General features: G+C 40.3%; 1 protein-coding gene across 7 annotated transcripts in view; it reads right to left on the reverse strand.

Moving 5' to 3' along the window:
* FBN1 (fibrillin 1) overlaps positions 1-14843 on the reverse strand; it is a 146066-nt gene that overhangs the window by 13437 nt on the left and 117786 nt on the right. For all 7 annotated transcript variants that reach the window (XR_012057640.1, XR_012057641.1, XR_012057642.1 and 4 more), the window contains exons 43-54: positions 14017-14088; positions 11675-11800; positions 10794-10916; positions 7862-7987; positions 7031-7147; positions 6560-6688; positions 6176-6295; positions 5598-5723; positions 3497-3646; positions 2243-2308; positions 1423-1539; positions 946-1065 (exon numbers count right to left, since the gene is read on the reverse strand). Coding sequence is in view for 4 of the 7 variants with exons in the window: in XM_041718294.2 (XP_041574228.1) it covers positions 946-1065; positions 1423-1539; positions 2243-2308; positions 3497-3646; positions 5598-5723; positions 6176-6295; positions 6560-6688; positions 7031-7147; positions 7862-7987; positions 10794-10916; positions 11675-11800; positions 14017-14088 (1392 nt within the window). In the remaining 3 variants the exon portion in view is untranslated. The remainder of the gene's footprint in view (positions 1-945; positions 1066-1422; positions 1540-2242; positions 2309-3496; positions 3647-5597; positions 5724-6175; positions 6296-6559; positions 6689-7030; positions 7148-7861; positions 7988-10793; positions 10917-11674; positions 11801-14016; positions 14089-14843) is intronic.

Here is a 14843-nt window from a genome sequence, read left to right on the forward strand (position 1 = left end):
ACGTCCTAGGACATTCTCCTCTCCCTGGCTGTAACAGAAGGAGATGAATATTAAAAACCTCATACCATGTATGCAGAGATCTTTCCCCTGATACAGCCTCTGAGTTTAAGGGCTTCCACAGCCAGAAGCCACAACCAAACTATCAAGCTTAATTTCCACTGATGGATTCCCCCACAAATTTGCATAATCTCTTTCTGGGTCAATTTATACTTGCTAATATTCTGTAGCAAAGGATTCCACAACTTACTTCCACATGGTACTTCCAATAAGTACCATGCATATAAAAATATTTGCTTTGGTTTGTCTAACATGGTCCCTCTATTTTTGGTACCTTTACCTCTTGTGGCTTTATAAAATCATATATCTCTTCAACCACATTTTCCACACTGTAAAATTCTAATTTATTTTTCTTCTATACCTCTGATCTTCCTTACTGCTCTTCATGCATTTTCAAATTTTAATTTTTGAAATGAGACCCCAAAGCAGGAAAAATATTCAACCTAGGGGTACCATGGTAATTGCTGAGTACTTTACTTGTATTTTCTTGTTTGTTCCCTGTTTCTTCCCTAACTCATTCGAGCAGCCCATTTCCTATCTTCATCATGCACAGTGAGTCTCTTCACTCAAGGAGACAGGCAAAAGCCATACACACAGTAAGCAGCACTTCTGGAACTGTTCTGAAGAGACTGCACCCCAACATGCTCCTCTCTGGGCAGTCCCTTAGTAGATACCACTTGAAAGTCCGTCCACCCCAGCTCCAGTCAGAAAAACATACTACAGTTCAAGGTGGATATGGGAAGGAGGAGCCCATTTTCCCATTTCAGATAAAGAGGTATTGTCCCAAGTGTCCATATTTTATTTTTAAAGCTGCTTTACTCCCCTCAGCTGTTTTCAAAATCAGGGAACACAATTACAACAACAGTCCTTAGCACACAGGAGTCTCACCTTCACAGGTCATCATTGGCCCGGGCTCAAATCCTTCTACACAGGTGCATTCAAAGCCTCCTATCACATTCCTGCAAGTTCCATTTCCACATGGGTTTCCAACAGCACATTCATCAGTGTCTGCAAGTAGTTAAACCAAGGCAAGATTACATGGTTATACTCCATCAAAATGATAAAAAATCCATGTTGTTGATGTACAACCAGAAAAATAGAAAATGCAAGAACTCACTAAAGTACTGAATTAGAACCACAGACTCCTAAAATAATTTGGGATTGCTAGAGGCTGCCTGGGTTAAACACTCAGCCAGAGCAGGGCCAACTTGAAGAAGATTGCTCAGGCCCTGCTCTGGCAGGTTTTAAGCATAAGCAGAGATGAAGACTCCAAAATGTTAGAATAAAACAACCCCACTGCTCCTTAATGCCATACTTAGCAATTTAGGAGATCTTTAAAATGGAAGCTGGAATGGCTGTACTTACCCACACATTCTGCTCCTTGTAGGATGTAACCATATGGACATTCACAGCGGAAAGACCCATCTGTGTTGATACACTGCCCAAATTTACAGTTATCAGGATCAAGGCACTCATCCACATCTTAACCAGAAATACAAACAACACAGTAAGTGCAACTGGCTTCATGTTCTTTTAGACTTCTGTCAAAGAACAAGTGTTCTGGCAAGAAATATTTCTGAGATCACAAAAAATACTAATATTTAAATTCTGACATATTAGGATTAGGGCACAGATTTGTTTTGCAGGCCAGCTTTCAGAATGCAGAAAAGAAACTGATTCTAAATGTCAGGTATAAACCTCTCTGACTGGGGCTACAGGGAAAGCAGCAGATATGAAAAGCAGTAGTCATCCAGTACTCCTTAAATGCAAACTTTTGCCAATAAGGCTGAAGTGCTGTTTGTCTTGGGAGAGAACAGAATGTACTGAAGGGATCTGGGAAACCGTGGTTTGCACTTCTGGAGGATTAAAACCATTTACTGTAAACAGGCTACACATATTGTATAAGAAAAGACAAGTATGCTACGTGACACTAGATCCATTCTCTAAGTTTCCTAGTAAGTTTCCTAGCTCGAAAAGAAGTTTAATTTCTGATATTTGAGATAGCCAAGCTGGAATTTGAAATCAGTATGAAAAATTGGGGAAGATAAAAAGCCTAGAAGTTTCCACAATTCATGGCTTTGGGAAATAGTTGCAGAAGTGTTATTCTCAATTGAAATGGAGAATGGCTTATGGGTGGTAAAGGGACACTGATGTAAAAGTGGCACCATGCAGCTCAGGCACTTACCCAGCCTTGCATCACCAGGTCCAACAAGGATGCCAATTCCAAATGGACAGATCTGTCTGAATGCCTCTGGAAAAAAAAAAAAAAAATCAAACCATATGTTAAATTCTATCTTGGCAATCAGCATTCTGCACAAACTACCTGCAACCACTGCCATCAGCTCATCCTCCTCATGTTCAGGTCATTTCTATTTTAGAACTATCAGTAGTAGTGACTGCATTTTTTCTGCTGTACAAATAAAATTTCCTTTATTTTCTGAAGAAGGCATAATTTAATCCAGACTCGGCTATCTTAAAGCTATTTCTTTTTTAAAAGATGAGAAAAGCGGCCTTGATATCCATTGGGAGAGTTTGGACTGTCAAAAATACATATGCTGACACTTCAAGGAAATGCAACATAAGCTGTGCCTTTCAACTGACTTTGGTTCACATGGTCCGTGTCAATGGAACGAAACATGCACAGGCAGTAGGCCTAGGAGGAATATTGCAACCAGCACTTCTAATTCTCTTTTCTAACCTCAGCTTTTGTGAGGATTTTCTGCAAAAAATCTACATGACTAATGAATGAAATGAACTGCAATCATGTATTGCTGAAGCCAGTAATGCTGTTAACCGCATTTGTCAGCACGAATTACAGTCCGTTCAGCAAATTGCACCACGATGTTACAGAGGCCTGTTGAGTTGCTTGATGTCGAGTTACTCAGTCTTAAAAAGGATACTAACAAAGGAAAGTGTTTCTTTAGCAATGGTCTGGGCAGGCTTTCCTTCCTCAAGGCCTGTATTTTTTTATGCCCTGCTATTTTTGATAAGATTGCAAATTTACATTTTTTTAATAACAAAATTCAGATGCAGATCCAGTTTAACTGTTTGGGGTTTTATTTTAATTAAATTTCAAGTTTATGGCACCTCTTTCTATAACTACTTACAATCAGAAGAATTCTATTTTTGTCTTGTAGGAATTGCTACTCAGAGCCTATTAAGGACCTACTGGTGCTTTCTGTATGTGATATCTCCATAGCAAAATACCCAGCAGCTAAACACTGTAACAAATCTATAAGCAAAGAAGGAATATGCTTGATATCTGACTATCCAAGGGACGTAGTTTTTAAGACTGCAATGCCATCTACTTTACAGAGACCTATAACACTTACTAGGGTTAAACACTTTTAGAAAACTATTTTTCAAAATTCCTTCTAATAAGAATCCCAATCTCCTTTCTGCTCAGAGAGGCAGTACGGTAAGCTAGTCAGTAACCCACCATCTGCTTCCTCTGGGCAGAGCTCACAGGGATCTCCCCATCCCTGCCCTTTCAAGGCACAGCAACATTCCTGTTTGGAGTGGTTTCGGGACTTCGGCACAGAACACTTCCCATCTTCAAACTTGGTAAAGCAGTAGCTCACTCTCAGATCTGCATAGAGAAAAAAAATTGTTATAAGCAGTTAAGAGTAACCTCAGCACAATTTTCACTTAGAGGTGTTGACTGCAAAATTACAGGATACACACCACCAAAACACCCAACCTCCATCTAGCTCTGTTAATAGGGACTATCATTGTCTCTGACTGTGGAAGATTTGAATAAGGAGGGAAGCTCCCTACCTCAGTAAAGAAAAGCTATGGAACAGTTTTACTACTTCAGTCATGGAAAAGCAAGGGTTTTCTCTTTGGTCCAGCAGAAATGGAAGGGCTGTACTGTCCTCTTATCCTCACTCCTCTTTGAAAAAATGGAATATTGTCTCACGAATTTATATTCTATTACTGGTAAGAATCACTCAAGTCAAGAGATTTTCATCAACTTGCAATGACAATATTGTGTAGTGCTAAAATGAGAGGCAATTTTCAACAGCCCTTTCCTTCCTCACTCTTCCGGAGGTACACACAAACAAAGCAAACTCTCCCTGTGGCACCACATTTTGTTCCCTGAAGCTGGGTAACCAGGATGCTGGACAGAACTGAGATCACAGACCACAAGCATCCAGCAGGCAGGGAGCTGGCAGCTCTCTGTGCTGGCAGGGAGACAGCAGCAGGGCAGTTCTGGAAGCAGCTGCTCATCCAGTCTTCCGGCTGCAGCATCAATGCTGGGCAATGTCCAGGTTTTAACAAAGTCCTAGGTAATGGGAAGTTTTAAAGAAAACTTTGCTTGGCCTGAGATATTTGAAAAAAGAACAGTCCTCTAGGGCATAAAGAGAAGCCCTTTAGAAATGCATACACAAGTGTGCACTTTCCTCTGACATTGTGTGAAACGGTGGCCTATGTTAAAGTAGAAGATTGGGCTGCATTCTTTTTTATGATTTTGTTTCTTGGTGGGTTGTGATTTTTTTCTTCTTACCTGAAGAAAAGAAAACCCTCAGACTGAAGAAACTTCATTTATACAAGCTACATAAACACAGCTAAAACATGCTTTCTTGATGTTGAGTGAAGTAACTGTGCCAAACTGCATGGTGGTTTGAAGACTTGGATGAATGTTTACTGCAGGTTGGATTCATTTTTACCAAAACCACAATTTCATTTAGCCCACTGTGAAGGGAAGAACTCGCTATGGTGTCAACAAGCATCACTGCTCTGTGCCAAGCAAAACTACAGAGGTCCTTATAAAGGTCTTACTCCTCAGTGGTTCCCACTGTGCAGTGTACAAGATATTTAATGTTGTATCTATTTAATAATTTCCAAAGCCTTTAAAGTAACTCATTCCCTAATTTTCTGTTCTGGTTCTTTATACACAAAATAAACTAACCTGTGGCTTTTAATTACTAGATATTCAGCTTTGAGCATCTCATATGTTAGTGCCCCTGTTTAGGCTCTGAACTGTGTATGCAGTAATCTGGAAGCCAAATGACACTTCAGATTTCCCTAAGCAGATGGGTACTTATTGTCCACACAACATTGTTTGCAAATTTTTTCCAACAATCTTTTTTTCCACCCACGTTTGCAGAGAGGATCATCATCAGATAACAAGTGTTACAGTCAATATGGGAAGTGCTAAGGAGAGCCTTAAAACTGGAAATGCTTTCTTGAGTCTCATGCTCCATCTCTGTGTCATGTTGCTGTCTACAAAGAGTCCAGGTAGCCCCAACATTTCTTCCAAGGGTGCAAGAAAAGATTTCAGGCCAACATAATTTCTTTGCTTAACCTGGTGCATTTAACATTAACTTCACCCCTTTTATTGCAGTGCTCTGTTTAATGAAAAACAGATGTTAGGGCAAGACAGAACCTGGCCCCAGCTACAGAATTATCATGTTTTCCCTATGAAAAACACTGTTTGAGTCCAGAGCTTTCTTGCTGTATTAGAAACAGCTCTCTAAAAAGGCTTTTATGAAACAGCAAACAAATTTTGAAATGCCAGAAAATAGGAATGAACTTACCTTGGCATCGCCTTCCTGTGGAAGACAATACAAAGCCTTCTGGACACAGACATTTGAAGCTGCCTGGAGTGTTGCTGCATGTGCCCAGGGCACAAATTTCTGGCTGTTCCACACACTCATCAATGTCTGTAAGAAAAGTAATTAAAGAGATGAAAAATAATAATACTTACACTGGCAGCTGTACTACATAAAGGGCAATTTTACATCACCACTGATATCTATCATATTTGACAAACAAAAAAGCCCCCCCAAAAAAAAAACAGAGAGAGGAAGCAGTAGCCCAAGTGCAAAATCCACAGTTAGTTTTCAAATCCTCCGGCAGTGGGCAAACTTCAGCAACGTACCACCAAGGAAATAGCCTGGGATTACATTTTTCTAGGGTTCCAAGCAAGTAGTTCTGGTTCAAACAAATGTTGGTGAGGCCTTTTCTAGGAAGTGAGAGACTTACTAGTGGCTACAGTTCAGATCTGTACACTGCCACAAAAGACTAAACATTACTTACATTTAAATGAAAAGGAGATAGGTAACAATTGTGAGCAGCTAAGAAAGAGACAAAAGAAGGATTGTTCTGTACACACCTTCACATTTGTCATTCTGCAGGATGTATCCAGGAGGACAGATACATCTGAATGAGCCATCCAAGTTCTGGCATGTGCCTGGTGAGCATTTTCCAGGGTCCAGTGCACACTCATTGATATCTAGAAGAAAAGAAAGACAATTTATTTAAGGTAATTGCTGTTATCTCAATAAATCTCTGACTGACGCCACTTTACTTTTGATTCCATCAAACTGAAGGTGGAACTCTTCAGTAGTGGGAGTCATCTTCTTGTCCTCTTGTCATTGTTTCCTTCTGCTAGGTACAATGATGGCAGTGTGACAGTTCCCTCCGACCCTACTGTTCCACTAAGCATATCTGCTCAAGGTTTGCTGCATTTTTTTCAACCCTTAAAGAAAGCACTCACCAACACAAGTCCTTCCATCCACAGCCACCTCATAGCCATCATTGCAGAGACACTGGAAGGACCCAATGGTGTTCACACACTGACCATTTCTGCAGAGCATTCCATTTCCACTTGCACACTCATCCACATCTAGGACAAATAACATTGAGAGAAGTCAGAATCATCAGCAACAATGGAAACTGGGTAAGTGATATTTCTGTTTCCACTGTAACAACAAAGTAACTGATAACACGATCCCATTTCAAAAGCAAGTGAGAGGAAATTACTATATTGTAAAATTGTCAGAGCAGGAGTAGAACTCAAATGTTCCTGTATGTTGGGCCAACATTCAAGTGGCTCTAGAAAAGTGAGCAGTGCATAATCAAAGAGGCTTTTGAGACTGACAAAATAGGGTTACTTAATGGTACTTCTGGTACTTTTATTAGAAGTAGAAAGCCTCAGGAACACGTGCCTGTGCTCAGCACTCCTCACCTATGCAGTCGTTGTTGTGGGAGAGGATGAAGCCCAGGTTGCAGCGGCAGTTGAAGGAGCCAATGGTGTTCCGGCAGGTTCCGTTGCCGCAGGCATCTCTCTCGCACTCATTAATATCTACGAAGGAACAAGAGAGAAATAACCCACTGCCAACACACTGAACAGAAGGGAAAAGGATTGGCATATCTCTCAAAAATAAGATTTGACATACATTTACACACTTGATATTAACATCTACAAAAATAACCAAGGGTCCAACAATCATTTACTTTACTTTGGCTCCTGTATCACCCTTCCCAAAGTAAGTGTAAGCTACCTTTAATTGTAAGCATTCTGAAATCTCAGTTTGTTCATACAACACACAACTGACAGCTGTGAATGGGTTAAATACAAAATCTCCTTGTCAATGAAATGACTGCTTCTGAAAAAGGTTTTTTTTCTGGCAAGAAACCTACCCTTAATTCACTCTATTAACAAGTAGGTAATATATAACTGCTGCATTGCAATATTAATTTATTAAATTTCTTGCCTAAAGGAATAAATGAGATAAGATGCTCCAGAAAATTCTAAGTGAATGAAATATTATCTTCAAAAATGAAAGCATTAGCAGTTCAAAATTACAAGACATGTAATTTTGAAGGTTCACTCTATTTAGATGGTTTTCATTCAGAATCAGCTTTTTATCATCTCTAATAGCCAGTTTTACACCTTTGTCTGGTGGCAAATGGCTCACAATCTCAGATATTGTAATGCAACTCCTTATTACAGAGAGGACAGAATTAGTAACTATTTTAATGGGAGCCTAAGTTCAGTTTAATTTGATATACTTGCCTATACACATTGTCCTGTCATCATTGGTTTTGAATCCATTGTGACAAATGCAGTAGAAACTTCCAACGGTGTCAATACACTGCCCATGGCTGCAGATATTGGGAATTTCTTGGCATTCATTCCGATCTGAAAACAAAGAGGTGCAGTGAAAGTTCAGGCTTCTAAAGGACAAGGCTGGAAAGATGCATTAGCAGCAACCAAGACAGTATCCAGTGCATGGCCTAACTTAAAATAGTATTTTTAATGTATTAATGACAAAAACATTACCAAGTAAATCCCAGATAAGGGGCTTATTTGCATGTAAATTACCTCTTCCAGTATTTGTGGACCTGAAAAAAATTTAGCGTAAAAATTATATTTAGCAATCCTCAATTCTTGCTGGAGGTAAAGCATATCACCATGGCTTAGAAAAGCAGAATTAATGACACAAGTCTAGAAAGGGTCTGAGTCTGAGGGCTCTATACTGACTGAAGGAGATATGAAAGAAGCATATAAAATACAGTTTGCATTCTTCTCATGAAAGCAGCTACTTGCATTTAGCCACATTTGATTGTAGCACACATTGCATGACCGAACTCATGGAAATCAACAGAACAGAAAGGGGAATGAACACCACACTTGTCTCCCTAGGCTTAGAGAGAGATAAAAGGAAAGATGATTTATCAACTTATCATGCAGAGAGAAAACAGGCACACATACACATGTTGCATGAAATCCTATAAACTGGTGATCCTATAAACTGGACACAGCTCAAACAGCAAGAGGAGTTACTGCCATATGGAGCTGGGATATTTTGTATCATTCTGCAGAGAAGGAGGAGAGCTCTCCTGCCAGCATGTGATTGCTGCCTTACAAAAGTAGGGCATCTCTTATACTTGTTTAATAGCCCACTGCTTCCTGCTACTCTTGTTTACAAATGCTCTCAGGCAGATCCCAGGATTCTATCAATAATAAATGAAATTAAATGTTAACAAACAAAATGTTTGCTCTCTGGCATAGTTTGTTCTATGACAAATCAGAAACATCAAATGAGGTGTTTCTGTTGACCTCATCACCACCAAGAGCTAGTTTGATTCAATATACTTTCTTTCCTTCCCATGCTGCAGTTCCAGAGTATGAGAACTGAGGTGCTGCCATGAGCTTGTATTAAAATTGATTAGGCTCTAGTGCTCAGTAATTTTCTTTTCTATGCAATCTAAGCCAAGCAGACACAGTTTCTCAGCAAACCATCCCCAGGTTGTTGCAAGAGTCAAGCTGCTCCTAATTGCAAAGAACTTAATGTACTAAAATTCATTTCCTGCCTCTCTTCTGCACTGTACTTGGCACAGGGACAATCATGGACAATCCCAACAGCCCCATCCCCAGGACCTCTGTATATATCCCTTGGGGCTGTGAGTAACTCTGGATGGGTGTGCACTAAGGACCGAGCTCTCCCAATGCTATTGATAATTATGTAATTAGCACTGCTAATTACAGTTTGAAGGAGGCAGAAGGAAAGACAATGCTGTCTTAAGAACTCCTGATCTTCATCTCAGGAGAGCAGAGACAAAAGAAAATCTATGACCCCAGTTCTTTGTGGGCAATGAATAGTCATGTGAAAAACTAATTTATAGGAAAAACTATTTAGTTTACCACAACAGAGAGCACCAGAAGAATGCTATCTTGAAGGTAAGATAAATGCAGTACTCCTAGTACTAGTGGCTGTGATATATTGGGTTTGACCCAATAGCACATAAACTACAGGGGTGTGATAGTTTTCCATGCAGTAGCATGGCTGATCCAATACTGCAAGGTGCTCCCAGCAGAGTGATTGGGAATTTCCTTCCTTTGCTGGATCACGTACTTTATCAACTACTTTTATTTTTACTCTAATTGTGCAACTTTATTTTCACCACATATAAAATAAGAGCAAAATACAGGGAAGTATTACTGTTTGTGCCAATTCATCTTTGGAATTGTAACCCATATCAGAACCTTCCCTTGCTCTTCCTGTACTCCTGTAATGAACCCTTAACAACAACAATTACATTAGGAACATATTGAATATTTACATGTGCCACTGCATAGCTTAACAAAGCAAAGTTTTAGTTCTCATAGTAGTGTTCTGATTTCCCCTACACCCTTTTCCCACAAGGGTCACATGAAACAATGAAGAACTGCACTGCAGGGAAAAGTGCACTTCCTAAAACTCAAGTACTGAGAAGCAAAAACCTGATGATAATGTTACTAGCTTCCGCTGTAATTCTTATTTTGTTCAGAAATGTATATAGTATATAATATTTACAGCAGCTTGTCCCACTGCAGTCTTTAAAATCTCGGGAATTCTTCAAGTAAGTAAGATAACTTGAATGTCTCTCTGGACTAAGATATTGTAAGAAAAAGCAAATAGATTAGAAAACTTCAGTCCCTCTCAGTGAATATTTAAAAATAATATTATGGGCCCTGTTTAAATCTGTATCAAAGTTTGGAAATTCAACAATAGGCTTTTCAAGTTAGTTATTGCATACAGGCAAGCAGATAAGACTACCTTATCAAGAGAGGCTCCAGCAGCAAGCAGGGAATTATTGTAAAAATACAAGTGGAAAATAAATTGCTAAAACACATATAGAAAATCATAATGAAAATCAGAAAATGCAGAAGGGTAGTGCATCAAATGGTCTTCCCTTCCTAGACGTGACAAGGGCTAAAGAAAAATGCTTGTACTTGGTTAGATAAAGTGAAAGACAAACCTACTTAGGTTCCTAACTCCCACTTACACATCCATGGAATGGGCCTGGAATTACCTCAGTGTTTATGGGATGCCCTAAAAGACTTTAAGAGAAGAGTTCTTGAAGCTCAGATCATCTCCTGAAATACCAACTTTCTGGAGAGAAGAGATGTTTTTTCAAGCCCTTAAAACCCCCTCATGCCTGGAGCCCTCCCAGGCACTCACCAGCGCAGCGCCCAGTGGACGTGAACCTGTAGCCAGGTTTGCAGTCGCAGCGGTAGCTCCCAGCTGTGTTCACACACTCTGCGTTTTGCTGGCAAACTGGTCCGTTCTGGCATTCATCAATATCTGACAAGACAAAGAAGAATTTGAGTTTTATAACAAGCTGGCAGTGGAAAGATGCTCAAACCATATTTTTTTTAGCATACAGGTATTAATTAATAGCTTTCAATGTAAACGCCATCACACAGCTTTAGCAAAAAAATATTTTGAGCAATTTTCCTTACTTCAGGTGTTGCAAAAAGAGAATTTTATCTTCCCAGAAATGTAATTGGTTTTCATTTAGAAGAAGCACACAGAAGAAGCTTTTACTTAAAGCTCTCAATGCCTTGCCTACAGCACCTATTGTCAGCAGTCGTAACAAACAGCAGAGAATGACAGCAACTCATGTGTTACCTTCAGTTTCTTCATTAAACTGACTAATATAATGTTAGGGAATGTTTAAACTAAAAATAAACAACCATCTGTTTCTATTTTTTACAAAAATATTTGTTCCATTGAAAAAAAATATTTTGGAATTTAAAAAAATTGTGCACATGATCTGACTCATGATGGTATTTTGTTCTTGGCTTTACTATCAAATGTGAAAAAAAACCAAACCTACTTCCCAGGACTGCTGACTCATGTCCCTTCAAGGCCTTAGATGTCTGACAGAAAATGTGGTGTTTTCTATGCAAAAGAATTCAAAATGTCTGAATTAACACAGAGTTATTACACTGACAGCAGTATTTTCTCCTCATGAAGGATGCCTTCAAGGCTCTGATTTGGCAGCGTCTGAGATGCCAGCTGTTGAAACACCATTCCTCTGGATGAGAGGAGCACTCTACCTTCACAGATCAGAAGCTTGTCATTGTAGAAGAAGCCCACAGGACACTCGCATCGGAAGCTGCCAACCATGTTTATACAGATCCCATTTTCACACACTCCAGGAATCTCTCTGCATTCATCAATATCTGCAGGAATAATTTTTTTTTTTAAATACTTGTACTGACAACTCCATGGAATCTTCTGCTACAGAGTATGTCCTTATTCATTTTCCCTTTTAGATAATTATCAAGCATATAATGCAAGCATCAGAATGATCAGAATGTTCCCAACCGAACATTGAGTGTGTCACTCCAAACTGTGGAAATTTAGGTATTTCCTGTTTTCTCAGGTTCTTACTCTTCTTTGTACTGAAAGTATATTCTGCTACAGAGGAGTACAGAGGAAGACACATCCTTCCTCATGTCTCCCACCCACAGCCCTGATGAACCTCATCACCTTCCCAAGTGCCACAGTGGGGTTGTTGGGAAGAGCCAAACAGAGAGACAATGGAACTGTCTTTGGTTTAATACAGGAGAGCATGACCAAATGCAAACATCAGAATTCGTTTTGCACTGTTTTACCCTAGTTAATCTGAAAAGACTTTCAGGGTCTTATGTAAGAGTTTGAAAGTGCCAATGACAGGTAACATCTGAAGTGCTGCCAACATGCTTTTAATTCGATTGATAAAGCCAGGCAGCCAGGGCTTGCCAATGCTTTACATACAACCCACTAAAGTAACTGGTTTTGGCAGGAAAACCCAGCTGTTATTACAATTATATGTCTTTCCTATTGGGTCCTTACACATCTTAATATTCTGACATGAGAGTGTTCAGAGATTCCTCCAAAGCCTCTGCCTTCAGTAAACATTGATATATGCCCTGAGGTACACAGTCATAGAATATAGTGGGAAATAGTCAGCTGATAGGAGTTTCCATCAGATAATGTGGTTTTGTTTGTTTTGGTTTTTGGTTTGTTTTGTTTTGCTCCTGGATCCAACCCCTAATTTCCTACATTAGATTCTGTAATTTTGAGTCCTCTCATATACAGGATGATTAAAACCAGAACTATTTATGTTTCTGGAGTAACTGTATAGAACTTTTATCCACACAGAGGGTAACATCACTGGACTGCAGGCAAATATTAGAGGGTACAAGAGCACTGCCCCTGCAGAGGGCTCTCCTTGATCCCGTGCCTGCAGGTGTATGGGACACAAGTAACCCCTGTGCAGAGCAGCAGGCTGAGTGCCCCAGCCTTGATCCCAAAGCAGCAGGGAGAGCTGTGATTCGCACAGCTGTGAGAAGCTGTGTGTGCATCAGGCCCAGCACAGGCTGCATGCACTGGCTGTGCTGCTGGGCTCTGTGGGACAGCCCTTCTGTTTCCATTGGCTCCTGCACTGCACAGCTCTGTGCTGTGGCAGCACACACAGAGCAGCCTGCAGCACTCCTGCACACGTGTCAAACACTGCAGCTTCTACCTGTGCATGTCAGCAACATCCAGGGGCTCCCCGCTGATGCTGATGAAGGGCCCAATTAGCTGAGCAGGCTCTGCAACAATCTGAACTAATGCTAATAGCTAGAAGGGGAAACTGCTTCCAAGAAATGACCTTGTAAATACTAAATATTGCGCATTTCTGTAACCTCTTTAAAAATTACATTCCCCACTTTACTAGAAATATTTTCATCTAACTAGCTAAACACTGCACCACAGCAACAGCTTCATGCTAAAGCATCTGATTACTGCCTATAGGTCATCTCTGTTTGTTACGGGGTATATTATCTGCTTTTCATTTGCATTTTAGTGTAAATGAAAACAAAAGGGAGTCCCATTAGGGATTTACTCAATTTCTTGTCCTAAAATTCCTCCCCTCTCCCTCTTTTTGTTTTGCAATTTGTTACTCACGATTCAAATGTAACACACAATAACATATGTGAGAAATATTCCAGCTGAGCAGAAAAAAGGATTTTTGTGTCAAACCAATACCCAGGGGGGTTGATGTGAAATGTCAGACTAAATCTTGCTTTAGTTTGAAGGAAAGACTCCCAGTTCCTCCCAGACCAAATGCTGGTTGGCCTTACTCCCAGACCTCTCATTCCCAGTATCTGTGCCGTGCTCATGTAGCCCTGATTACAGTTTCTTTGGAGCTCTGTGCTGCCTTGATTACAAGCAGTAACTGTCACTGCTGCCAGCTAGGAGTAGCCAGTTTGCACTTAAATTGGAATTAAACAGAGGGTTGAATTCCATTACACTGTTTAATTGTTATTCCTCACATGAAAAAAAAGACCATAACTGGGAAAACAAACCTCCCCTCTTCCCTGGGCAGAGGTAGCATGGAATTTAGTTTAAAACATAAATTATAGCTCACCAACTGGTAATCCTGTATAAATGTCAATGAAGAAGCCAGGCCTTTGACTTCCACAGAGTGTGGAGAATTCATCTGCAACAGGAAAGCAAAGCAGTGATTAAAGTATTTGGAATTAATCAACAGTCAAAATTTCATCTTATGCTCTGGCCTAGAAAGTTCTTCTACTCTTCCAGAACCTGCAGGGCACACAGAGGTAGGCAGCCCCTTTCCCACATTCACCACATGAGTTCCCTTGGGTTCTCATTCAGCTGGGATCACATGCTTATTTTGCTCTGCTTATGTCTATCCCTATGCATTACAGTGTGTGCATACAATTTCAGATCTGACTCATAAAAACCTGAACTACAAGTTGGAAGAATCAAGTGTCTAGGAAGTTGCTCAAACCACCTCAAACCAGAGAGGGATGTCCTGCAGTTTTACCCAGTGTGGAAGAGTCACATGTTTATGTATTTATTATGTATTTAATCTCATGCAATTAGCAGAGACACTCTACATCTCACATTTGGCTGCTCAACACAGATCATTCTCAGGCTCACCAAGGTATCTCTGCAAGCCCCGGGCCTACACAAAGGCCCTTCAGAGCAAACAACAATCGAGGCAGAGCAGACCAGACCCCGTACTTGTTGGAGCAATACCAATAGTCTTGGTCAGTGCCTCAACAGTGGACCAACAAGCACTTGAAAAGAGATGGATTAACTGATACAGAGCATGAAGTCTCTGAAACAGTGAAACTGGCACAAGGTAGGCGCAACCCAGCAGCAGGGACACAAACCACTCCACATATGCATTCATCATGACTAGGGCTGGTCATCTCCAGGACAAAGAGG

The sequence above is a fragment of the Taeniopygia guttata genome, chromosome 10 (assembly GCF_048771995.1).
Source record: "Taeniopygia guttata chromosome 10, bTaeGut7.mat, whole genome shotgun sequence".
NCBI lineage: Eukaryota > Metazoa > Chordata > Aves > Passeriformes > Estrildidae > Taeniopygia > Taeniopygia guttata.